We start from the raw sequence: 27362 nt of genomic DNA, 5'->3' as shown, positions 1-27362 counted from the left end.
ACCTCAAACCTTTGTTTTAATTTATTAGAATGCTTTGTAATGTTTATAACCTTTATAGGTTTACACACATTAAAATTTATTAAAATGCTTTGTAATGTTTAGAACCTTTATAGGTTCACACGCATTAAAATTTGGGTGGTTAAAATATAAGTGTGCCCAGGGCCCAATGTGGTGGGCACCCTGTTTGGGCACCTCGGTGGCCATGGAGTGTGGGATGGGCACCTAGTAAGTGGGAGGTGACCTCCGAGGTGACAAAGAGTGGATGGGGCACTCAAATGGGCATGCACGACTTCTTTCTCCCTCTCAGCAAGCCTAATTGCCATCTTCTTTGCACCCAAGCTCTCGATTGGTTCTCGGGCAGCTCTTCCTTTCGAGAAGTTTTGTCCTCTTCTAGTCTTGAACCCCGAGGACTTCATGGCAGCTGTTGTGTCATCCCTAGCTGAGGCCCCTATCGCTTGCCTCTCCTTTTCAGAAGCGGACCTCCAGCTCCTCACTTCGACAGTGGCATCCATAGAGGCCTCCACCTTGGTATGCAAGATTGTGGGTAGTCGCCCAGGCCCTGGTGTGCGGACAGCTCAGGGATCTGTTACAGACTAGCTTCCTTGGTGCGCCTGGAAAGATTATTGGTATTCATCCTTTGTGGCGTGGCTACTACCAGGTTGAGTTTGACTCACCAGCGGCGTCGGATAGTCATGCAGCTGAGCCCAGTCGCATTGCGTACGACCCGAGCCTTCTTTGCGAGGTGGTAGCACAGCTTCGACCCAACATCCGACCCACTGGCTGGTGTTTCAGGCTTTCCTGTGATAGTCTACTTGCCAGGCCTTAGGAAGGAATACCTTTCTCTCCTTCCTGTGATAGGTGGTGCTATCGGGAGAGTGATGGAATCCCCCTCCACCGCCGCTTCGGCTCTGGCGTGGGCAGCTTGGATTCCATCCCTTCGTATCTACATAGCCTCTTCCTTGCCTTTGGGGAGCCCCTATTTATTGGCATATATGCTATGAGTAGTGCCACATGTGAACATGGTGATCTTCTCCTATTGGGCAGAACAAGGTGGCAGCAAGTGAGCGGTGTCTGGCGGGGCTGGTTGAATAGCCCCTAGGGCTAGGTGGCGCTGTGGTGGAGCATTAGAAGATGGTGAGCTGCTGATTAAAGGTGGGTGCATTCTCCTCAGGGCCAAGGCTCTACCAAGGAAGCCTTTAAACAGGTGGGTGATCTCCTCCTCTTGGGTCCCTTTGCATGGTGATGGCTAGCCCCTCTTTGTGTGGGTAATATCTAGGCTCAGGCAGGGGCACCAAGCCCCATTGTGATCCTCCATGATTCACTTATAGCCAGTAATCATGGGGATTTTGTCCAGCTGGTGCCAGTGGCCTATGGATGTAACAAGAACAGTTTTCTGTTTGCATGATTGCTGGGTGAGTAGGTCAACAGCTGCTTGAACAGGGCAGCAGAGCATTCTCACACTGGCAGCAGAGCCGAGTTCAGAGTGAGTACTCTTTGCACAGCAGGTGGATTGGCAGGAGGGGTGGGGGAAAAGCTTGACACCCCCCTACTCATGTGTGCACAAGGAGTTGTGCATGTAAGGAAGGAGGTTGTTGAAAGTCTAGCTTTGAGAGTTTGCCCTTGTGCTCCCAATTGAGCAAGTCTAGTTTCCAGCTTGTGCTCCAGTGTGCAGCAGGTCGTTTTAGGATTTCAGCAACACGTAACCTCAGTGATAAGGGTTGTTTGAATAATTATGTGGGTTTGGCTGTTGTCTTCTGTAAACCGGCCTTGAAGGGCGGTGAAACAAACACTCGCACATAAAATACTTCAACACCATTGAGGACCTAGAAAAGGAAAACAAACAGGGGGAGCTAGAGTGCTCCTGCAAATAGTACACGGACACCGATTGGCCCCAAAACGCAGTGGCGCCCCTTGTGGTATTTCTTTAATTGATTAAAAGAGCTTTGATTACAATATAAGGCTGGGAACTCAACCGTCACAGTAGAACCCCTGAAGCCTGCAAAGAATCTGCATCTGGCTTCTTGTCCACACGGCATCCACAAACAAGTCCAGCCATTGTTCATATCAAAAGACTCTCTCATATTGAGTCTGCATACAGAAGCTTTCTCCCATGATCAAGGCTGCCACAACCATCCATAGCCTCTCACACTATGAACAGCATCACACCCTGACACATCCAGTGCTTCTGCATCACAACACAGACTCCCAAACTGTCTCTCAAAAGAGTATCACAGCACAACATACCATACAGTCGACACACCTGTACAAACCCTCTCTACCTTCCAAGGGTACTATCCATCTCTGTCATGGATTCCCTGTCCCCTGTCTTATCAGTAGCAAGGCTGTACCATACATGTGTCCATTCCTGTACCTTCTGCCTGCATGTGACCTATCTCCTGGAGAAACCCAAAAACATGTTTCCTCGAGAAACCTACGACCTGTTTCCACATGAAACCCTTAGGCCTGTTTCCCTTTGAAACTTTTGTCCTGTTTCCATACATCTAGTTACCTGTTCCCTCATGAAACATCTGGCAACATAGAGATGCCCATAACTGTAGGTCCCACTGTTCCTTTCTAGCAGGAAGAAAACAATCTGCTCCATGAGCACGCAGCCATGCGAGCTTGCATCTCTCCCATGCCAAGAAACATAACCAAATGACCTGTACTTGCAGCCAAAAACCCAAGTACAAAGCTGAATTTGCAGCCAAGCAAAAACAGCCCATAAACTGTCCCAAAACAGTCCCGAACCCAAAGCAAAGAGAAGCTGAAAGTTCCATCAGTTGAACGCCATCAACACGATGTCTATGTTCATGGAAAACTAGCCCCTCCTTTCTGCAAAAACACGGCGTCCTCCAAAAAGCACACACCTGGCAGCCTGTGTGTCCAGAGAAACCAACCTGTAAGCGTCTCTTGTGCAAAAGAGCATGAACTTCAGCCCTCTGCGCCTGCAGTCCAGCCCCTTGTGCATGGAGAAAAACATGTGCTGCTCTGTCCAGCGCTGCCTGCAACCACCTGATTGCCAAGAGAGAGAGAGAGAGAAAGGAGGCCTGTGACTCTGTCTTGTAGCGCAGCACAGCAGCCAACCTTCAGTCTCCAAAAAGCATGCATAAATAGACACTCAGATGCGCCTATATTGCCTGTAGCGCAGCCCGCTAGCAGTACCTTCCTGCTGTCCGTACAGGCCTGCAACTACCACCTGTACCAGCCGCCAGCCAACCTGCAGCCGCCGCCGCCAGTACCATCAGCATCCGTACGCTGTACCTGCACAGTAGGCGCCTGCAACCACAACCGCCACCTGCTCTGTACGGCCTGCCATCTTCAGGTCTGTATGGCCAGTTCAGTACGCAGCAAAAACCCAGATCTTCAGCGTTGGCCGCCTGTATATCGATGAGCAGCCCTCCTGACTGGAAAAGCACACCCACACCAAAAGATAGGCGCCTCCTCCTTTTTCTGCCCGACAGCCCCTCTTTTACCAAAAAGCTCACACGTGGCCCCAAAATAGCATGAGGGCCACGTCTTTCTTTAATGAAGGACTTTAAAAATGATTTTAAAGGTTTTTGAAACCTTTTAAGTTAAAATCTCTTTGTCCCCCCTTCACACTTGGGGTTGTCCACACATGGGCTTCCATCTTCACTCCCACCAGATGCCATTCACACTGTCCACCATGTCCCCGTGCACACCTGCATATTATCCAGAGAAAAACACAGGGTCGTGACATACCCCCCTCTTGAAAAATGGCAAGCGTCCTCGATTGCACTCAATGGCACAGTAAAGCATCTCATGAGCAAAGACACCCCATATGGCAAAAACAATGGCCTTCCAATGCATCTGGGTGACAAAATAATCATCCTGCACAATAAGCCACACTGTCCTCTTGCTTGTTCCTTCAGAACCTACAGCAAAAGTCTAAAACCAAATGGAAACACGTTAACTGTGTTAGCCAAAAACAAAACCATGCATCATTCTACATATGACACACATATGCATGACACACATATGCATTCGCAAACAATATGCTCCTCAAAATGCTCTACCTACGCCAAATTAACAGTCTAAGGGTTGCTCGCAAGCCTTACGCCCATGGGCATCCCACAGGACCCACGACTGATGGTACAACATGAGCATATGCAAGCACTCAATGCATCCAAACACTACATCCACTAAGTACTTTCCCACATATGTCTCATGGCCATCCCGCAGGAGTCACACCCATGAACATAATAAAGCACTTGATGTATCATACCAACATACATGCAGCACATGACACAATGCAGAGTATTTCCCAATGTATTCTCAATGGTACCAGGATCCAATGGCACCAGAATACAAAAATACCTCTACCTCAAAAAGTGTATGCATACATGCACAAATAGAGTTCGATCCATATTTCCATGAACCAAACCAACTCTAGGACTGCTCGCAAGACTTATGCCCTCCATAGAGTTATCCATAGTTGCAGTTATAGTTCAAGGTGCGGCCGACTATGAACCATACCCAACTTTACCATCTCATGTGACTAGTACACAATATCATAGAAGTCCCATAAGCAGATGTACTGTCAGCCTCAGTACCTTCGGGTGAATACAAAGATGTCACCAAGCGACTCCTAGATAACAAATGAGCCTGTCTGTAACAAGGGAGCGGAGGTGCTACCCCCCTCTTGAGCATCAGGTAATGCTCCAGACCTATACTCTGCTGAACCTGAATGAGCCGTAACAAGAGTCGACTCCAACTCAAAGGCATCAAGATAAAGCTGCAAATCCTGAGGTGAATCTGCTAAGTCACCCTCCTCCATCCACTTCGCATCCATCAGTGAACCTCCTCCATCCACTTCGTATCCATCAGTGAACAGCTTTTGAACTTCACATGATAGCGACGGGAAACCTTACCCTGTACCTTTCTTTCCTTATGTGCCAGTATCTGCTCAGGAATAAGAACCTCGTCAAGTTCCTCCACTTCCATCTGAGCCTCATCTGATACATCCTCAGGCACCCAAAACCTACTTGCACTCCACCCAAGTGATAAGCACAAGTCCTCGATGAAGCATAGTAGATCACCACTGCTAAACAAAGAAAGAAACTGTCTTCCGAACCCATGAAGCCTCTATGAAGATACCACCGGTGACAAACTGTCGAAAGCCATAGCCTTCAACGCATCTCCTGCACCATAACACTTCAACTGCTTCTTGTTCCTGGCCGACTACTTCTTGTCCTTGGTGTCTTTTCTCCTGAACTTCATCTTCAGCTCTTGCTCTTCACCTCATATAGGCAAAGACACAAAATCCTATACTGTGTCCTGCACTTCCTTTTCACTTTCCTCATGTTGAAGCTTTTGATGTGACTCTCATGAGACAACCACGAGCTCGCCCCCTTAGGAAAGTTGGCGATTGTCCCAACCAAAGCAACCACGGACTCGCCTCCTTGAGAAAGTCGACGATGTGTCCCGGCAACGGAACCTTGTAAACCGGCCTTGAAGGGCGGTGAAACAAACACTCGCACATAAAATACTTCAACACCATTGAGGACCTAGAAAAGGAAAACAAACAGGGGGAGCTAGAGTGCTCCTGCAAATAGTACACGGACACCGATTGGCCCCAGAACGCAGTGGCGCCCCTTGCGGTATTTCTTTAATTGATTAAAAGAGCTTTGATTACAATATAAGGCTGGGAACTCAACCGTCACAGTAGAACCCCTGAAGCCTGCAAAGAACCTGCATCTGGCTTCTTGTCCACACGGCATCCACAAACAAGTCCAGCCATTGTTCATATCAAAAGACTCTCTCATATTGAGTCTGCATACAGAAGCTTTCTCCCATGATCAAGGCTGCCACAACCATCCATAGCCTCTCACACTATGAACAGCATCACACCCTGACACATCCAGTGCTTCTGCATCACAACACAGACTCCCAAACTGTCTCTCAAAAGAGTATCACAGCACAGCATACCATACAGTCGACACACCTGTACAAACCCTCTCTACCTTCCAAGGGTACTATCCATCTCTGTCATGGATTCCCTGTCCCCTGTCTTATCAGTAGCAAGGCTGTACCATACATGTGTCCATTCCTGTACCTTCTGCCTGCATGTGACCTATCTCCTGGAGAAACCCAAAAACATGTTTCCTCGAGAAACCTACGATCTATTTCCACATGAAACCCTTAGGCCTGTTTCCCTTTGAAACTTTTGTCTTGTTTCCATACATCTAGTTACCTGTTCCCTCATGAAACATCTGGCAACATAGAGATGCCCATAACTGTAGGTCCCACTGTTCCTTTCTAGCAGGAAGAAAACAATCTGCTCCATGAGCACGCAGCCATGCGAGCTTGCATCTCTCCCATGCCAAGAAACATAACCAAATGACCTGTACTTGCAGCCAAAAACCCAAGTACAAAGCTGAATTTGCAGCCAAGCAAAAACAACCCATAAACTGTCCCAAAACAGTCCCGAACCCAAAGCAAAGAGAAGCTGAAAGTTCCATCAGTTGAACGCCATCAACACGATGTCTATGTTCATGGAAAACCAGCCCCTCCTTTCTGCAAAAACGCGGCGTCCTCCAAAAAGCACACACTTGGCAGCCTGTGTGTCCAGAGAAACCAACCTGTAAGCGTCTCTTGTGCAAAAGAGCATGAACTTCAGCCCTCTGCGGAGAAAAACATGTGCTGCTCTGTCCAGCGCTGCCTGCAACCACCTGATTGCCAAGAGAGAGAGAGAAAGGAGGCCTGTGACTCTGTCTTGTAGCGCAGCACAGCAGCCAACCTTCAGTCTCCAAAAAGCATGCATAAATAGACACTCAGATCCGCCTATATTGCCTGTAGCGCAGCCCGCCAGCAGTACCTTCCTGCTGTCCGTACAGGCCTGCAACTACCACCTGTACCAGCCGCCAGCCAACCTGCAGAGCAGCCGCCGCCAGTACCATCAGCATCCGTACGCTGTACCTGCACAGTATGCGCCTGCCAACCACAACCGCCACCTGCTCTGTACGGCCTGCCATCTTCAGGTCTGTACGGCCAGTTCAGTACCAGTTCAGTACGCAGCAAAAACCCAGATCTTCAGCGTTGGCCGCCTGTATATCCAGATGAGCAGCCCTCCTGACTGGAAAAGCACACCCACACCAAAAGATAGGCGCCTCCTCCTTTTTCTGCCCGACAGCCCCTCTTTTACCAAAAAGCTCACACGTGGCCCCAAAATAGCATAAGGGCCACGTCTTTCTTTAATGAAGGACTTTAAAAATGATTTTAAAGGTTTTTGAAACCTTTTAAGTTAAAATCTCTTTGTCCCCCCTTCACACTTGGGGTTGTCCCACATGGGCTTCCATCTTCACTCCCACCAGATGCCATTCACACTGTCCACCATGTCCCCGTGCACACCTGCATATTATCCAGAGAAAAACACAGGGTCGTGACATCTTCTATCTCTTAAATTGCAAATGCATAAAGTTTGACTTGTAAATTTTTTCATTCACACAAGTGCAAAAGCTAAAATCTTAGCTTGTAAGGATTTACACACAGGCATGATATGATTGTTGTATATTTTTGCAGGTCACCTCTTTGTGGAAGCGCTATTAGTGGTGGTGATTGTTTATTTATTGCTTCAAAAAAGTTACCAGCCTGAGAAGCGCCCTTTAACAAAGCAAGTGAGTCTGTAATTTTTGTTTTTAAGAGTGCAGTCTTTGCAAATAATTCTTTTCAAGAACACGACAAGCACATTGGTGTAAATGGTGTATGATGAAGCTATGTGTTTACAATGTATTTGCAAACACATTTTTTTTTTTCAAGAACACGACATGCACATTAGTGTAAATGGTGTATGATGAAGCTATGTGTTTGACATGTATTTGCAATGCGTGTGCATACGCATCTGTGTATATGAGGAAATTCTATGAATGGTTTTCATGATGAGCTGAATTTTAATTTCAGGAAATCGACCAATTATGTGATGAGTGGGCTCCGGAACCTCTTCACCCTCCGCTGTCAAAGGAGATGGAGATGGAAACTCCGCTTTTAGAAAGGTGTGCATGGATAGTGTTTAGTCCCATAGAAAAAACATTGTAATTTTTATTTTTAATGTTGGCTCTCCAATGTATCCTTATTTTGTTTTACATTGCTGAAAACCGGTCTATCCGATATAGGCTATCTTTTGTCTCCCAAGGCAAGACGGCCTCTGAGTCTCTTGGAATGAGCCATGCTACATGAACCTCTAAGCCATGCTTATAAGCCTCTGAGCCATTCTCATGAGCCTCTGAGTTCATTGCAGAGAACATGTCTTGTTTCTTTGCTAGGTGAACACTCCCTATGAGTGTTAATGTCCCTACTCGGCCCCTACCAGCCCAGGCATCCCCTTTTTTCAGTACACAGCGAGGCTGGGGCGACGGATTCAGAGGCACAGGATAGCGGGCACCCCGGCGGCGGCCGAGCATTGGCGGCGACAGGGGCTCTCCCCTGCCTTCCTTAGGCACTTCTGGCAGCGCCTTTGGGCCAGCTTCCGGCCCCGGAAGGTGACGCTTTTTCTCTGGCTTACAGCGCATAGAGGACTGGCTGTGGGGACCTGGCTAGCTTTTGGCAGACACCCAGCGTCCTGCCCTCGGTGCGGCCATGCACAGGAGTCGCAGCGGCACTGCTTATGGGATTGCCCACAGGCACAACAGGTCTGGCAGCGCGCTCTCAGGATGGTTTTTGCAGGCTCGCCAGGTGAGATGATGGTGACGTGGGGTGCGGTGGCTTGGGCCACGGACAGCGGCCCGGCCCTTGGATATGAGGATGTCCCTGGCAGTGCGACCATCCAGGTCTCTGACAGGGCGATGGCGGTGGTTCCGACGCCAGACTTCTCTTCGGCAGTCTCCCAGGAGGGGGACGGGCACAGATGGGAGATGATCAGCAGCATGACGGCTTGGCACATATGGAGAGCCCGATGCAGGGAGGCCATTGACCGCCAGGCGACTCCACCGGCGGAGGTCATACAGGCCCTCTGGGTGGACATCATTCACACCTTGAGAGGACACTGGGGGGAAACTTCAGGGCGACTCGGATCGCATGAGAGGTCGCTGCAAGGCTTTCCTCCGCACTTGGCAGCCTGGCCCTTTCCTCATCGCGAGGGGCGAGGATGTCACTTGGCACTATAGGCCTCCAGTTTGGCTCTTCTCACCTCCCACATGTACTACTACCCCCCAGAGAGCGGCCAGCCACGGGGGTGGAGCTCAGGTGTTCACTGTGTGTTTTTATCCCTCCTTGTGAGGTGAGCTTTGTAGCCTTATGGCGTTTTCTCATTAACTAATAGAAGGATTGTTTTTCCCAAAAAAAAAAAGAAAAAAGAAAAAAAAATGAGTGTTAATGTCCTTGTGTGTGAACCCACTCTTAGCAAGTGGATTAAGTGTGCATTAACACTCCCTATGAGTGTTAATGTCCTTGTGTGTGTGAACCCACTCTTAGCAAGTGGATAAGTGTGCATTAAATAAAGTCTTTGGGTAGATTCATCCCTTCAGCTATAAAAACATTGTACTTGTGGAGTTTTATATGATTAATAAAATCTCATTGAGTTGTGCATTACTCTCTCTCTAAAACATAATCTTGTATTCCCTTATGTCTCATAGACCTTATGGTCTTTTGAAGATGTTTAATATAACTTTCTTTTCTTTCTTTCTTTCTTTCTTTCTAAAAGCTTTTGTTGTCTCTCCCTCTCCCTCTCTCTCAGCCGTGGTAGTCTTCCACCCTCCATAGCTCCTCATTTATATTATTGTGAGCGCTTTGATTCCCAACAAGCCCTATTGTCCTGCAGTGACTAGCAATAGTTTTTGCATGGACCAAATAGGGGACATGGATAAGGGTCTGGTGGAAAGGGAGCCAATGTGAGGGGGCTTCCAGGGCACACCTTTTCATGCATTCACTGCCAAATCTAGCCCTTGATAGAGGCCTATCTACTATAGGGATGACCTGAGACAAGGGAGGCATCTTATCATTGTCCATCATGAGGACTATATCACTCTCAGTCAAGACCAGCAATGGGGAATTGTACTCTCATGCACCATTAGTAAGGAGAGGAGGATAACGCACCATTCAAGGGGGACCAGGTCCAGTAGCTCAAGGCAGCCAGCAGGAGCAAAATGCAGCGAGTCTTTGGCTGCAGCCAAAGGCATCATATGGACAGCTTGTAGAGCTGCACAACGCACTCCTACAGGGCAGCCAGGTACGGGCAGAGCAGGGGTGCTGTGTAGCATTAGCGCACAGCCAGGGGGCATCCATAAACAAGCAAGGTCCAGTCGAGGTACAGTCCAGTGGCCAGCCTTTCCATCATTGTACTTATTCATCCTCTTGCATACACCTATACGGTGGGGGCCTTGAGAGGGTGGAATGTGACCCAATTTAGTGTTCATGTATTTATTCATAATCAGTTTTCCACAAGTGTTAAGCATCAATATCTTACAATAAATGTACTTGTGCGCACGCGCGCGCGCACATATTTTTTTTTGGGTAATACGTTATATTACTAGAGGGAAACCTCCAAGTGGAGGAGAACACCCACAATCAAAATACAGAAAACATGAGGTAAGTTACAAGCCTTGCTGTCCAACTTTGAGATAGCTAAAATTCAAAAGCAATCAAAGAACACTTGTAGCTAATGCAAGGGAAGATCTCCAAGGTCAAAAGAATCCCGAAGAGACAAAAGAGGGAATCTCTGAAGAAAGCAAAACAGGGAATATCTTGTGCAGCAAAGATCAGCTGATTTCTTGCATGATAAATGGACCATAGGGCCCAAAATCTACTCCATGCAATGAAAGTGTCAAATTCTCGCAAAGAGAGGGAAATGCTGCCAAATAGCCAAAAAAATGTGCCAAAAGATCTGCCAACAAATCTCACATGAAGATGTCCTGACCATCTGTCTGGAAGAGCGTGGGAATAGGGGCAAGACCATAGAAGATGACAGACTGTTTCATGTGGATGTGAACACCTTCTACAAGATGTAGGAGCGATACGTCTTTCGGCCAAAAAACTGCCAACCGGTAAAGCACCAATGAGGCATCTCCAACCAGAAGAAGACTTTTTGTTTGAGGGGTAATTTACTCTTCCAGATCTTCGAGAGAGACACCCTCCACCAGCCACAAGGCTTGTTGATGTGCCATAGTGAATTTCCATGAGCCCGTATCCAAGGTGGAGGAAGAAGCAATTTGTATGCACTTACTGAAGTCAAATTGTGAAAGGGCACTGCACTGCAGCCTGCTTTTTGACCCACCAATATCCAATCTTTCATGCTATGACACAATTCTAGAGGAGGTACAGGCTGAAAATCATGCAGTAAAGAAGCTATAGTTCGCCATATCATTCTGTGATGTAGACCTACATTGTAAAGTGTCATAGCTTGTGAAAAAGAAAGTACATAGCCCCTATCATTCACCACATCCTCAACATTCCGGATTCCGACTGCTTTGGTAGAAAGGAAATAAGCCTTTCTCGACTGTAAAAACGCAAGAGGCTGTTGAAATGCACGACTCCAATGAATGCTCTCTCTACGAAGTGAGTTGCCTTGATTAGGTGGTCTACCAGACCATTTCATTTGAGCCATCAGAGTCTGCCAGTCTTGAATCGATTTCGTGGAAAATGGGCATCCACGAATGTGCCCCTCTAAGCATCCAAAGATAACCTCAGCATGAGTAATCATCCAATGCCCAAAGGTTGGAGTTTTTATCACTGTAACAAGACTTGATAACATTAAAGTCCAGAGTTGGTTTTGCTCCAAGAAACTCAAAAGAAGAGAAGCTTTCTTGGCAATAACATGAAGTGTAAATTCAGTATATTGAGGCCATCATGCATTCTTGGAGTACAAACCAAATGCTTTTTGAGTAGCCTGATGGGTTTTCTGTCCACCTTAGTACGCCGCAAACATGCTAATGCTGTAGACATGAATCTATCCAAATCTGCCGAGGACCAGGGAGCAAGAGGTGTTCTAGTGAGATTACCTGCCCCGACCAAAGAATAGAGTGCCAATCACAATGCTTAAGTGGTAGAATCTTGGACTTAGCAAAATTAATTTTCAAGCCTGCCGCAAGACCAAATAGATCCAGAGCATCCATAATTATTTTGACATCGTCTTGAGTATTCCTTGGAAAGAAAATGAGTCATCCACATAAGCTTGGCTAACAAAGTGATTCACATCCGAAATCTGTATATCTCGTAGCTTGTTCTTTGCAAGCAATTTGTCCATTAATAAGAGCATGGGATGACTGGCTATTGCATAGAGCAATGCACTAAAGGGGCAACCTTGTCGCACACTGATTTGCCTAGCGACCAAATATCCGAAAGACCGTTGTGTAATATACATGAAGCAGTGCCTCCTTCATAGAGCCAGTAAATAATATTTCTCATCTTAGGCCCAAACCCCATATTTTCCATGACACTGGCAGCAATAAACTGCCCTTGTACTGTATCAATTGCTTTTTTTATGTCTATCTGCATTATGAGTACATCTTGCTGAGTATATTTCACATATTCAATGCCAATGTAAGCATTGGCAATGTTATCCATTATTTGCCTTGTGGACACAAAACCATATGGTGCAGGGGGGTGTAGACCCTCAACACACACACACACACACACACACACTCACACACACATGTATATATGTACATACATACATACACACGCGCGCGCGCGTGCACTCACACACACAGGTATATATATACATACATATATATATATGTGTGTGTGTGTGTGTGTGTACATACGTACATATGTGTACACACACACACACACACACACACACACACATATATATGTACATGTATATGTATATGTATGTGTATATGTGTATATACATACAAACATACATATACATATACATGTACATATATATATATACATATATGTGTGTGCATACAGACACGTGTGTGTGTATATCCACACACACACACACACACACACACATGTATACATATATATACACGCGCGCGTGTGTGTGTATGTATACATACACACACATAAACATACAAGTATATATATACATACATATATATGTATATGTACATACATATAATGCATATGCATATATGTATATATGTATATACATACATACATGTTTGCAGCTAGAGGCTTTGCTCCCCATAATAATAAAAGGCCCATGTATGCACAAGTTTGGCTCTAATATACCTTCATAAGGTCAGAACACATCTAAGTTTACAAATTGAGAGAATTTTGACAAAGACACAATGAGCAAAGCAAAGCAAACCCCTTGTTTCTAAGTAGGGATATGAAAATAACGGAGCCTTTTATAAAAAGAAGGCTTACAAAAAAAATACATAAAAAACACACAATGTTATTTATCAGATTTTGGGGGACATCCCGGGCAGAGAAACCTTTACTCACACATGTTGGCTTTCAGAAAGCCCAATCATAATCTTCTTCTTTTAGAAAAAGATTATCCATCACAGTGGCTGCATGTTCCATTGTTGAGGATGTTTTTGCGGTTGCTTCCTCTTCTCCTTGTGATACAAAGTTTGCATGTACCTTTTCTTGCTCCTTGGCCATCTTCTTGAAGCATCGGTCCTCTGTGTGTCTGAGCTTCTTGCAGAAGGTGCATCTGGTGCCCTTCTGTCTTTCTTGCCTTATTCTTTTGTGAACATGGCTTTGTCAAGGTCAAATGCTCTGTCTTGCTGCTCTATGAGACGGTGATCTTCATCTATTAAACTTGCAACCATGTCATCGAAAGAAGTTTGCCTGTTCACCCTAAGGTAAGTTACGATGTGTGCATACTTTACCAAATCTTCGATGCTAGATTCTTGTTGTCTTTATCTGGTTTTGCATTTAGTCTAGATAGTTGTTGAATGAGGGAGCCCAAATTGTTTAAATGTTCACCCAACTTTATATTTTCACTCATCTTCAGGCCAAAGAACCTTTGCTTGAGAAAAACCTTGGAATTGTTAATTTTATTACCAAACAGGTTTTCAAGCTTGTCCCATACCTCTTTTGTTGTCTTGTTCAAGTCTACTTGATGAATTAGACTATCTGCAAGGCCAAGGCCAATTTGTGCCAGTGCTTTGTCGTTTTTATCTTGCCAAATTGCACCCTGTTTTCCTTCAGATTTTTGCTACTAGCCGTTGAGACCACATTCCGAACACCATCTCGCCCGTGAGGGTGGGCGGTAGACCCTATGTCGGGGGCGTCGGGCTTTGCATAGCTCGATGGCTCTGTCTAATGTCACTCCTCTCGGCCGAGCTCCTGCATCAGCCTGGAGGTTTGGGGGGGGTTCGGGGGGAGTGGGTGGATCTGCTCATCGGGCTCTAGATTGGAAGAAGTCAGTGAGAGCTCTCTGTGCTGGTCCTAGGGCAGGTGTAGTTGATCTGGGCCGCAGAAGAGAGAGGGAGAGTAATGCACGACTCAATGAGATTTTATTATTGATATAAAACTCAACCAAGTACAAAGCTTTTATAACCTAAGGGATGGACTCCGATGAATCTACCCCAAAGAATTTATTTAATGCACACTTATCCACTTGCTAAGAGTGGGTTCACACAGACAAGGACATTAACACTCATAGGGAGTGTTCACATAAGGGCACATGAGATTCTGAATCCTATATCTGGGATTTCACACATGGTTGACCATAATTCCCCAGACTTGGGACAATGACGTGAAACAAGACTTGGCCTTCCCAAACACCCGACCATTGGTCTAATAAGTGTCTAGTTTGGCCTCTACAACCATTACATCTTGCAAAGAGGGTTACATAGATTTGTGCCACAAGCACGACAAGACTAAAACTTACTGACCTTGATGGCGCTTGGCGATTTGTCCCTTGGATCAAGGCTAACAACATGCTCTTGGCCCAACAAAAAGGGTATCCTATATACATGTATAGATATCTATATACATATACATATATATAGATTTTTATACACACATATAGATTACGGGCACACAGGCACGCGCACACGTATGTATATACATGTATGTGTGTGTGCGCGCACGTGTGCATATGCATATGCATACGTACATGCATACATACATGTATACATACATACATACATACACATGCATGCATGCATGTGTATGTATGTATGTATGTATACACACATACATACATACATGTGTGTGTGTATGCTTGTTTAAATAAACATACAGACACATGTATGCAATTTACTGGTAACTGAAGTCATTTTATCTTTTGTGGTCCAGTGCAGCAGGTCCTCGAACTATTGTGAATGGAGAGGAGGTTATTAATCTAAGCACAGCCAACTACCTGGGACTCATGGGAGACAAAAGGATAGTGGTATGCTCACTGCTTCTTTCCTAATGGGCTTTTGGTGAGCTGGTAGAGTTCAACAGCACTTTTGCATGCAAGCATGTTCTTCTATGTAATAGATCTGGCAGCTTCGATGAGCTGGTAGAGTTTAAACAATGCATTTCTTCTCAACCATGTCCCTCTTTTGTCTCTATAAGAGGGTCAAGGCAAATCGACACTGACTGTTCTCATATTTGGATAAATTTTTGTGGCTACATTACTGGCCTTTTTTGCACGTGGTTGAATTTGCTTCCCATTTACAGATCATTTATGCAAAGCCTGGGAATGGTTGCATATGGTTTCCTGTTTGCATGGGTGAGCAAAATGGGTTGGAGGATAGATGCATCGAGTGCTTGTCTTATTAGAAGAGGGACCCAAAAAAGGTGGAGCCGACCTCACCTTTGACTTGGCAAAGGTCATTGCAAAGTAGAGTTTCTTTAATTAAAACTTGCATACTATGGTTTTCAAACATAACATGCCTTGGTATGCCAGCACAGCATACTGTATTCTAACTGATAATCGAACAGGGGTCCTTGCTTCAATAAGCCCCACGAGCTTTCCATTTCCGCCAGTCTCATTGGCAGCAGCAGAAAAACAAAAGCACTGTTATGTGTTTTCGCCCGTATGTGCAAGCAACTGCCCCATGGACTGGGGGTCCATGGGGAGCCTAGCTCCACCATTAAGGACAAGCCCACCACGGGCCCTACAGTCTGTGGGTTCCGTGGCGCCCTTCCCTACAATTAACGATCAACCCACACAGGCTACATTTATACTCAAAGCACATTCATCTAGGCATACCCTGGAAATTTATGGCGTTTGGAGATGGTCTGCTGTGAATCCAGGGATTGACTTTAGATGCAGCTTGTTTTAGGATTTCAAATTGTTTCAGCCATAGGGAAATTTTATTGTTTTGAAAAGTTGTCACTCCTTATAAGGTGGTTCCTTTGTAGGAAGCGTGCACGACCACCTTGGAGAAGTATGGAGTTGGAGCTTGTGGCCCCCGTGGGTTTTATGGAACTATTGGTAATTTTAAAGCCACAAAATCTTCCTGTTATTCAGAACGCACGTTAGTTTGGATGGTGTTAGATGCTCATCTTGGACTTTGAAATGTAACTTTCCTTTTTTTTTTTTGGCGTTTAGATGTTCATCTGGATTGTGAGACCAAAATTGCAGAGTTTATGGGAACACCCGACTCTATATTATATTCTTATGGTTTGGCTACGGCTGCAAGTACTATTCCTGCCTTCTGCAAGCGAGGAGATCTTATTTTAGTGTAAGTAAACACCATTTCAACTTATTTATCATTGCAACTAGTGTACGAGCCTGTGCATAGAGGCTCAGGATTCTCTCTCTCTCTCTCTCTCTCTCTCTCTCTCTCTCTCTCTCGTGTCTATTATGAGATCCAGGCTAGGTTACATTGCCTTTTTGGTGAGGTTTTGGGCCTCTCTCCTGTTTTATTCAGCACACTGATCAGCATTGTTTGGGCCTCTTTCATTCGGAGATGAGAAAGTATAGCTATAGAGATTATTGGACAGTCACAGAGCCTTCTGACCTGTTTTTACCAAGCTACAGAGAACAAAGGCTAGCCCTTGAATGACAAAACAGTGCTAGGGTATCCTATGCTACTATATGGTGCACCCTCTGGAGGACCTTTCGCTGTTGCAGTCAGTTTTTTGCAAGTCATCTAGGGCAAGTACAGAACCAAGTTGGCTGTTTGCAAGTGCATATCAGGTCAGTGAGCATCGGTGTCTCTGTTTGCAGCATAGAGTCCAGCGTTTTCGGCATTCAGTCCACCATTCATGTGTGTTTTTCAGTCCAACAGGTTTGCATACAGTTCAGCATCTGCCTAAGTCCACACGTTCAATTCAGAAGCCACATTAGGCATTCATTTGCGTTTTCATCATTCAACAATGGCATGTGCATTTAGGGTTTACAGACAACCAGTCGCTTAGGGTAGCATTAGGGTTTTGCATACCAAGGTTGCACCATTAGCCAAGTCTTGCACAAGTCAGTCATTCGAGGTCCAGCATAGGTTTTTCAGTACATCATGGAACAAAATTTGGAGAAGTACCTCTGTGCATCCGAGACGCGTATAGAAGCCAAAAAAGGGCTTATGAAGAGAGGATCACAAATGCTATGAAAGCGATGGATGAGTTCTTTGTCTCATACAAGGCACCGAAGCCAAAGGAAGTTGACAGGAGTTCCGCAATTGAAGACCAAGGGCAGCTTTCTGAGGTTGACCAAGGCTTGAGGTTTATCTCTGAATCCATCGAGGAGGACAAGTTGAGTGCTTTAGTGGTTTTCTGAGGTTTATGGAGTCTACCATGCCAATAGAGCATCCAGAGGCAAAGGGGCTAGTTCTTGTGCCTGCGGTGTCCGAGGAGGTAGGAGCAGAGACATCTTGCTGGAGGTTGAGCATGTAGTCAGATCAACGCTAGGTTGGAGCACACGAGCATCCTGTGCACCTCTGCTCCAAGGTTAAGCAGGAGGGGATGTCACATGCACACATTCCAGGGGTGTGACATGGACATATCTCTATCTTTGGCAACTTTAAAGGGCGTGTTCGTGGCCGAGTCTTGGTCAATTTTGGAACTCTTCAACCATTTCGTTGTATCTGGTCCAGGCATCCAATGAGCAGCCAATGTGGACACTGTTATTATTTTTGGACATTTGTGTTATTATTAGGCTTGGCAGCCAATCAACCCTAAAAGCCAACCAACTAGCCCATAGGACAGTATAACAAGATGGCAAGGGCTAAGAGTCATTCATGTTTAGTAGTATGTACTCAGAGACAGTGGGCAGCCATCAGACAAGAGGCTCCCTGACATACCATGAGCACGAACATCATCATCAGGGAAGCGGCCCACTCTAGGGTTTGTTATCACATTCACATTATATATCAATGCATAGTAGATTAGAGCAAATCTCTCTCTCTCTCTCTCTCTCTCTCTCTCGTCTATTATGTCTGCCTAAGTTCATTGGGTTAATTTGTGTTATTCTCATCATTAAGTCTTCGGCTCGTTGTTGCATGTTACACATTAAGACACTTGACTCGTCTTATTAAGCCACGTCTGATTAAGCCAAGTGTAATTGGGCATTTTGAGTCATGGTCTAGCCATTAAGACCCTTGAATGTGACCGCTACTTTCTTGCAAAAGGTTTAGATCCGGGAAAGTTTATTATAATGTTTCTATATGATACTCTTGCGTATAGTAAGAGTTTCTGTGATCATAAAGAACATCAGAGAATAGCTTGGACTATGATTTGGTGAGAGGTTGAACAATGGTGAGTTTTTCAAATGAGAACTATCGTATCTCAGTCACATTTTTCTTTGTGACGTGATTCGTATTGATTTCAAGCATGCTCAAATGGTCAATGAATGATCGGTTAAATATATTGTCACAAAAGTGAGATCCTTCTTAGGAATCACATGTTTTTTTTTTCCGGAAAAGAGACTTCTATTAAGTATGAAAAAATGTTACAAGAGGGGCGATTTCAGACTGTGCAAGGGGGAAATCTCAACCAATCTGGTGCGTTGTGCTGCCAGAAAGGCCCCATATGAGAGAGTGAAAAAGATGCCATGATCCCATTCTCTCATGAATTGGCCACGTTTTCTCTCCCTAGCCCTCGAAGATCCCTGAATCCTGGCCCAAGTGGCCATGAGCGTGTGGATAATATCACACCAGATCCTGCAAATGCACTGTGTATCATAAACCAGAGTGCCCTCCATGGCCTCAGTGCATCTAGCCTTCTAGATGTGCCAGGCTATGATGCTAGCAATGATTTCCCGTGCAATGTCCAATCTCTGTGCTCTATCCATAATGGAGTAAAAAAACCGGTACATCATCCTCACCTGAAGTGGGAAGGCGCATGACTTGAAGAGATACCTGTCCTTGAAAATACCCCAAGCCATAAGTGATGAGGCCCTTCCACGAAGTTTCTTGTGATCCATAATCCTCTGACTAGTGCCTCTCAAGTGCTGGGTACGAAGCATTCTATCAATCTCCGTGAGACTCATGATCCTCTTCCAATCCAACACTGAGGGGAGAAGAGTTGCCTAGGCAGCCCACTGGATATGCATGGCTGCTTCAAGAGGTCTACCATATTCATTCAAGATCAAATCATTCCACACAATGGGCTGCATGTAAGCCTCCTCAAGTGATCGCGGAGGAATGTGAACCAAGAAGCTCCTTGTGCAATCCTAGGCTCGCAAAAGAGATCTTCACCAAGGGTGAGGAAGGTGATCGGTGCTTTGCATCCGAGAATATAAAACATGGGCTGTAAATCCAATGATAGATTACACCTTGTAATTTGCTGCAGAAGAAAGTCCTTCCAAGGCTCAGTGCTAGGATGAAATCCTCTGACTACCAGCTTACAAGGTAAAAGCCTTTAACTGCACCTCCAGGTCAATGATGTTCAATCCGCTCTTGCTTGGGCATAATAATGGTATCCCAACCACTCTCCCCGTGGTGTACAGTGCCACCTAATCATGACCAAAGGAAGTTCCGAATAAGCAGACGAAGCTGATCAATGCATCCCTTATGAAAAACCCATCACGACGTGACAAACTAAGCAGTCACCCACAACACTTGGTTAGCTACCAAGGTTCTAGAGGCCAAATCAAGCTTCCTGCTACTCCAATGCTGAAGTTTGCTTTTAATGCTCATGAGCACATGAGCAAACTGTTTTGCAGGTGAGATGTCAATGCCAACTTGACAACCAAGGTATCTAGCAGTGCATCCTCTCTCAATCCAAGTAAACCCCACATCCAAACCCCAATCTATCTGCAGAGGCACACTAATCCAGAATCCTACTAATTTGTGCTAATTGATGTGCCTACTGCCAAACAAAACATCTCCAAGGAAGTGCGGAAAGCACAGAGGCATGCTTGCGAAGCCTTCAAAAACATAGCAGTATCATCTGCTAACTCAGAGTCCAATAACTCTTCCTCTATGCGAAGAGGCAGCCTGAGGCCGGAAAGCCCTGGGGTAATCTTGAGAAACTTGCTCATAGCCTCCGCTACTATAAGGTAAAGTAGTGGAGCTAAGGGGCATCCTTGTCTCACGGAATGGGAGATTTGAAAGCGCTCACCACGCCCCCCGCATGCCAAAACTGTGCTGTGGGCCTCTCTATACATGCAAGAGACCCCTCTCTTTCACTCCAGGGAGTACCCCATCCATGCCATCGTGCCTTCCAAGAAGTCCCCATAAGCTTTTTCAAAGTCTAGCAAGATAATGGCAAGGGGTTGTTGGCTAGATTTAGCCTACCCCACAGCTTCCCAGAACGAAAAGATGCTATAAAAAATACTCCTTCCTTGGAGTATTTTTTACAATAGGTTGAAGCCTCGTACTCACTGCCTTCGCTAAGATTTTGTAAGCAGACCCAAGCAGAGTTATGGGCCTCCACTGTCTAATATTGGTCTTGTCCCCACCTTTCAAGACAAGGTGGATAAGAGCCTCCGTGAGAAAAGGGGGCATCATACCAATACACCACTTCTGCTCCTGCAGAGCAGTAGTAATATCATCAAGAAGAAGGATGGAGAGAGACCATCATTCCCTGGGCATTTGCCTTTTGAGAGGGTGTGCAAAGCATGTCTCTGCTCATCCTTCAAAAAGGGGGCATCCAAAGAGGCGCACATATCATCTATAGTAAGGCTGGGCATGCACTCCCAGACTTTCTGTTGTGCAACATCTCTATCTAAAGAGTGGGCCTCTGCAGAGATCTTGCTCATGCATCCTGGCCGAAGCAGTCGCCTCCAGAAAGTGAAGATGTTGTCGAGAATGCTACGATTCTAAACAAAACTTGTCTGAGTATCATGAATCAAGTCGGGGAGGAAAGGCTCTAGTCTCTGGCTGATGGCCTTGGCCAAAATCTTGTACGCAATCCCGAGGAGGGTGATGGGTCTCTACTGCCGAATCTCCAATTTGTCACCGCCATCTTTGGGAATCAAGTGGATCAAACCCTTTGATAGCCTCTTTGGCATGGCACCCGTAGTCATAATCTCGTTGAAGGCTGCTCTGAAGCCGCCTTCCATGAGATCCCAGTGACAAAGAAACAAGGAGACTGGAAGCCCATCCGCTCTTGGGCATTTGCCCATCAAGGCCTGTGCGAGCTCCTCAACTGTGAAGGGAGTGAGTATGAAAGTCTAGAGAGCAGGGGGAAACCACCTCTCGTATGCCGCTAGACCCACTCTCACGCATCTATCACCTGTGAGGATATGGGGGCACTCGTGAGAAGGGATCTGAAGAAGTCTGTGGCTATGGCTCTCACATGAGGGGGTTCCAAAACGATAGATCCATCCTGGCCTTGCAACCTGCAGATACCATCTCTCCACGTGGGGGGGGCCTGCAATCTTAAAGAAATGTCCAGTAACTCTATCCTCCCGCCTACATCCAAAAGGAATCTGTGGCTTGGTATCCGTACTCCACCCTCTGCTCCTCCATGGATCTGAGCGGCAGCCAAGTGACCCTCAATCCACGGGCCATTTGGGAAGCTCTCCTGAAGTCGCTGAAGAGAAGCAAGGCCTTGGCCAATGCCCCTCTCCTGCGCACGGAATCCAACCAATCTGCTCTGTGCTGCCTCCTGCAATAAACTGCTTATCTTACCTAGGCTTGCGGCCAAGGTGCCTGCGGCTGATCTTGAGAGAAAATCCAACGCCTCCCAAAGTTGCTCTGTCTTGCTGCATATCTGAGAGTCCTGAATAAGGTTGTCGGGGATCTGAATGCTCAAATGTCTGTCCTGCCTCTAGGGATCCTCTAGAGACAGAATAACCGGTGCGTGAACGGAGAAAGTAGTACCGGCTAGAATACCAATCATGCCCCCATGACCGCAAGCCTACTCATCCACATAGAACCTATCAAGTTTGAATAGGTTGGGGCCGGTGCTCCTCCTGTTAGACCTCGAAAAGCACAGATTCCCGGGGCTTCGTCCAAACTTTGGTAAATGCCAAGGGTGTTGTCCCCCTAAGAGCCAGGATCAGCTCCTCCCAAGCAGAGTACTCTATGCCATAAACTGTAGCCATCCTTCGAGTCTATCCTTAGCTAGCTCTTTCATGTTAAAAGTCCCCACCTGTACACCAAAAGTCGGCCCGTGGAAGGGACTGACAAACTGTACTCCAGAAGGTGGCTCTGCCTGCTGTGGCGTTTGGCGGCTCATATACATTTAAAAAGCCCACACATTCCTCCCCAATCCTGATGGTTACCCACTGAGCGCGACCAGTGACAATGATGCCTGAGCCTACTACTGCTGGAAATAGTTGCTCACAGACTAAAATACAGTCCCCCCTACGTCCCGGAGGGGCCAAAAGAGGCGGACCAGAAAGTGTGACTCCTGCCCGGTAGTATCTTCCCGCAATATTGGGTACGCCCCTCTGAAAGATGGTGCTCCTGGAGGAAGAGGATATCAATGGGTCCCCCATCCGCTGTTGTGTGAAGCTCTCCTCTAAGGACACCATGCCTCTGAAAGCACCGAGGCCCCCCTAAACCCTGAATGTTCCTGAGGGACTCGTTATTAAAAGTGGTCTAAAGTGACTTCACAATTATAACTAGTATGAAGTGCCCATAAGTTACGGACACCACTTGTGGGTTTATAAATATGATTCTTAGCTTATTTTTAGTTTTCCACGAGAAGATTTTGTAGGACACTGGGACCTAGAGCAAGCCTATGCTCTGTCCAGTCTAACACTTGGATTGGTGAACCCTTGTGGTATGGGACACGGGCTATGGACGGGGACAGGGCATGGTGTTGGTTAGCCTCAGGCTCAGAGGGGACTGGACTTGGATTTATGGTTGGGTGGTGAGCTGCCAGGTCCACCTACATTCATCCTTCCTAATGCTTGTTTGATTCGCATGTTTGAGGTACAGAGATTTGGTCCAGGTCTACACCCAGGTATCGGATTAGCCGTCTCTCCTCAAGTGCTTGTTTCACTTATGCTTCTTCTTTCATGGTACAGCTTGTCACCATGTATTATTTCTGGTCTCATTGGCCTTAGATTCCATAATAAATGGTTGATAAGACAATCAATCAATGTGATCGTGCTCACATATTATGATTTTCTGAAATATATGTTAGGGATGAAGGTGTAAATTGGGGGATTCAAAATGGTTTGTACTTGTCCCGAAGTACGGTGAAACTATTCAAACACAATAACATGTCTTCATTGGAGTCTCTACTAGAAGAAAATCACAAGGAAGATCAACGTAAACGAAAGGCTTTAAACAGACGTTTCATTGTCGTGGAAGCGATATATCAGGCAAGCAAATAATTTTCCCGTAAACTTTTTATTACGAATTGGTCTCCCCAAGAATTTGATTTCTTCATTTTATCCAGTCTAATCTTTGATTATTGAGACAGAATTCGGGCCAAATGGCTCCATTGCTTGAACTCGTCCGTCTGAAGGAGAAGTATCGGTTCCGGCTTTTTGTGGACGAAAGCAACTCGATTGGGGTGGTTGGAGACACAGGTCGAGGTCTCACAGAACACTTTAAAGTTCCAGTAAGTGAATTAACTGCTGTTGTTTTTTTAAAAATGGCTTGTAGTATGACCTTTGAACAAAGTGAATTTTTCTCAATTTCTCAACTTTTCAATTATGCACTCCAGGTAGAGAAAGTAGACATCATAACTGCTGCTATGGGACACGCCTTGGCATCAGTTGGCGGCTTTTGCACGGGTAGTGCGAAAGTTGTGGACCACCAGGTCGAGATACGAAGTAGACATGAAGATTTTTCTAGATAGCACAAAAAGGGAAAAAAAAGAACGCTTGAAATTTTCTTGGGCACCTGATTGGTGTGCATAGCCAGTTTGTCTAAGGCAGAAGGTTAATGTATAGTTTTTGACTACCTTTCTGCAGCGTCTGAGTGGTGCAGGTTATTGTTTTTCGGCCTCTTTGCCCCCATACGTGGCGTCTGCTTCCATAGCTGCTTTACATATTTTGGAGGAAAACCCCAAGCTTCCTTCAAGACTGCAGCAGAATGTTATGGTTTTCCGGAAAGGTAAAACTTAAGTTGCACCACCCATCCAACTCATCATCAAGGGAAGGCTCTGCTTGCCGAGGCTTCTTTCGTGCATGTGAATGGGCGGGTGAAGTTTGAAGAATAGTACAGACTTATTTTGTATGTGGGAGCGGGCAGCTTTTATGGCATAGGAATGAATTTAATACACGAGAATGCAAGAATTTGGCCCACTATAACCATTTTGCTAGATAAATCTGATGGGATTCTGGTAATTTGCAGCTTTATCAGATATACCTGGGCTTGTGACTAACAGCCATCCAATGTCACCAATCATTTTCCTGCAATTGAAACAGACGTATGGCTCCTTTAAGGAGGATTACGCAGTATTACAGAAGATTTCTGATCAAGTAAGTTTTTTAGCTTTCCTTGCTTGTTAGTGGCGACATCACATGCATGCCATGATGAGATCACATGCACGTGGTCTGTGTAGCAACAAGATCACATGCATGCTGTGATGACTTTGCATGTGTGCCACATGTTTAGTGATGAGATCACATGCATGCTATACGCATCCAGATGTGAAAAACAGAATGCATCCAACAAAGAATCACCGATACTTACTGTTATCTCAAAAAAACTGGTATCTGTGCAGATGCTAAGCAAGGAATCCGTGTTGGTATCAGTAACAAAACGTTCAGTTTTGGATAAGTGTAAGCTGCCCGCAGCTTTAAGGTTAGCTGTTTCTGTTGGTCATACAGAAGCCGATCTCTTGTCGGCTGCAGCATCATTGGGGAAAGTAGCGGCGTCAGTTCTTGAGTCCGACTGCAACGGTCACTATGAGTTTGTGAAGTGATCTCACAAGCCAAGTGCACAAGGCAATGAGTTTTTGAATTTTGAGCATAGTATTCAGTGGCACTTTAATCTGCAATGTTTAAGGTGGCAGCCTGGAGGGCTTTGTTCACCTCTATTTGTCATAATATAAGAGATACAGAAAAATGGAATTTTGTATGTAAGGTGGTTAAGTATTTGATTCATTTTTGTAAAAGGGCTTGTTGTCAAGTCAGTGAACTTCTGTTTCATCATCATGTTTATATATCATGACTGATGTTAGCCCCTGCTTTCTTCGTGCCCCTTCTTTTTTCAAACTTCTTGAGATGGAGTCTCATGTCTTGTTAGAAGCATGTTTCAGGTGGCAGCATGGAGGGCTGTGTTCACCTCTACCTGCCACAATATAAGAGGTACAAAACAATAGAAGTTTCTATGTGAAGAAGTTTGTTAACTATTTGACTCATTTTTGTGAAAGGACTTGTTGTCAGGTCAGTAAACTTCTGGTCCATCATCTTGTGTTTGTATCACAACTGATGCTAGCCCCTGCTTTGTATGATAGTGTCTGTGTCCCTTTTTGTTTCTGTTTTTGAGACGGAGTCTTGTTGGAGCAAGATTGCCCTCTTGTATATTGAATTATTGGGAAACATATAATCAATTGGAACTTCGTATAGTTGTTCCTTGAACAGGTGAAAGCTAGGGGGTAAAAGGAGGTAAGATATCATCATCACAACCTATCTTAAACACTTTCAAGTGCTGGAATCCAGTGCCGAAAAAGAGGCACCGCATGTTGCCATTTGGTGGATCAGACTCCAAAAGTATTTATACCTCTGAAGTCGCTAGAGCAGGTCAGAAGTCTGGGTGCATAGCTTCTAGCTTGTTCTTCCTCTTGGTGGTTGTGTATGGTAGTGGGCATCATTGTGAACCTCGATTGGGAAATACACTTCATGTGTATGGCTGTTGACACTGGGGGTCAGCTCAAAGCTAAGTTTGTCCGCATCCGATTGGGGCAGAATTGCAATATGAGAAGTATAGTCCCGCTCCTGCAGCTGCACCGAAATCTTCAATAACTCCCTGAACATGCGATTAGGTAATTACGATGGCTTGTATACATGTTCAAGGATCACTCTCCGGGCGGCGGCATACTATTCGCTTGGTGATTGTGAAAGAGTGCACATACCGGAAGCAGAGTGGCACTAGAATGTGCTGAACAGAGAGTGCAAGAGAGAGAGATATGGAGCAAACTTTGCTGAATATACTGAACCAAAACAGTCCCAAGCAAGAGACACTGTTAGTCTCATAAGTGAGGGAGCAAAATATGTACAAGACTGAATGAGAAATGAGAGGCCAGCACCCACTATTTATAGTGGGGGAGTGCTGGCCGACTGGAGCACATAAACAGGCCGACTGGAGCTGTGCACATGGCCGATTGGAAAAATGCCAAAATGGCTGGGAAAAATCCGAGAAAAATAGTAGAAAGGGGTGGCCAGCCCACAAGCAAGGGCCATACAAAAGGGGACCAAATGGGCACCATAAAAGAGCAGAAACTGGGGATGAAAGTGCTAACACCCCCTCTCAGCACCAGATGCTGAACAAACTCCGAGAATCCGAAGATGAGGAGCCAAGGAAGCCTGAGTAACCGGCTTGGTGAACAAATCTGCAGCATTCTCCACGGAAGGACAATACTCCAAACGCAAATCTCCAGCAAGAACCCGTTCACGAACATAGCGATACTGAATCTCAATGTGTTTCGTACGAGCATGAAACACAGGGTTCTTGGTGATGGCGATGCAACTCTGATCAAAGAAGAGTAGATCCGGTAGGAGGATAGCTGAGCTCCTCCAATAATCTCCGCAACCATATCGCCTCACATGCAGCATAACAAACTGCACGGTACTCCATCTCGATAGAGGAAAGCGCCACAGTAGGCTGCTTTTTACTGCTCCAAGAAATGGCTCCAGACCCAAGTGAAAAACACAACCAGTGGTCGAACGCCGTGTATCTGGATCTCTAGCCCAGTCTGAGTCAGACCATCCAACAAGAGTGCGTCCTTGGCCCAAAAAGATGCCAAAATCCAGAGTGCCACGCAAGTACCGAAGAACTCTGAGAGCACACCGCCAATGCTGCTGATGGGGTTTGGATGAGAAGGAACTCAATAAACTGACTGCGAAGCATTATGTCCAATCGGGAGTAGGTCAACCATACCAAACAACCGACGAGAACCCGATATTGTCCCTGATCAGTCCCTGGAGAAGCATCAAGTGAAGAAAACTTCTCACTAATATCCATAGGAGAAGATACTAGTTTGCACCCAGTCATCTG

The 27362-nt window shown here is 45.7% G+C and overlaps 1 protein-coding gene across 2 annotated transcripts in view; it reads left to right on the top strand.

Moving 5' to 3' along the window:
* The window catches only part of LCB1 (long-chain base1), a 35045-nt gene extending 9715 nt beyond the window's left edge, over positions 1-25330 (top strand). Inside the window, exons 10-20 of one of the 2 annotated variants that reach the window (XM_086783301.1) lie at positions 7540-7634; positions 7918-8009; positions 15160-15253; positions 16216-16288; positions 16406-16538; positions 23335-23515; positions 23617-23757; positions 23863-23958; positions 24113-24254; positions 24495-24622; positions 24868-25330. In XM_086783301.1, coding sequence (XP_086639427.1) covers positions 7540-7634; positions 7918-8009; positions 15160-15253; positions 16216-16288; positions 16406-16538; positions 23335-23515; positions 23617-23757; positions 23863-23958; positions 24113-24254; positions 24495-24622; positions 24868-25068 — 1376 coding nt within the window. In that variant the 3' untranslated portion in view covers positions 25069-25330. The remainder of the gene's footprint in view (positions 1-7539; positions 7635-7917; positions 8010-15159; positions 15254-16215; positions 16289-16405; positions 16539-23334; positions 23516-23616; positions 23758-23862; positions 23959-24112; positions 24255-24494; positions 24623-24867) is intronic. The other variant, XM_086783302.1, reaches the window with a different exon arrangement.
* The last annotated feature ends 2032 nt before the right edge of the window (positions 25331-27362 follow it).

The sequence above is a fragment of the Cibotium barometz genome, chromosome 45, assembly GCF_041138505.1.
Source record: "Cibotium barometz isolate CiBa-2024 chromosome 45, ASM4113850v1, whole genome shotgun sequence".
NCBI lineage: Eukaryota > Viridiplantae > Streptophyta > Polypodiopsida > Cyatheales > Cibotiaceae > Cibotium > Cibotium barometz.
The sequence above is the reverse complement of the archived record's forward strand: the minus strand, read 5'-3'. Positions and strand labels throughout refer to the sequence as shown.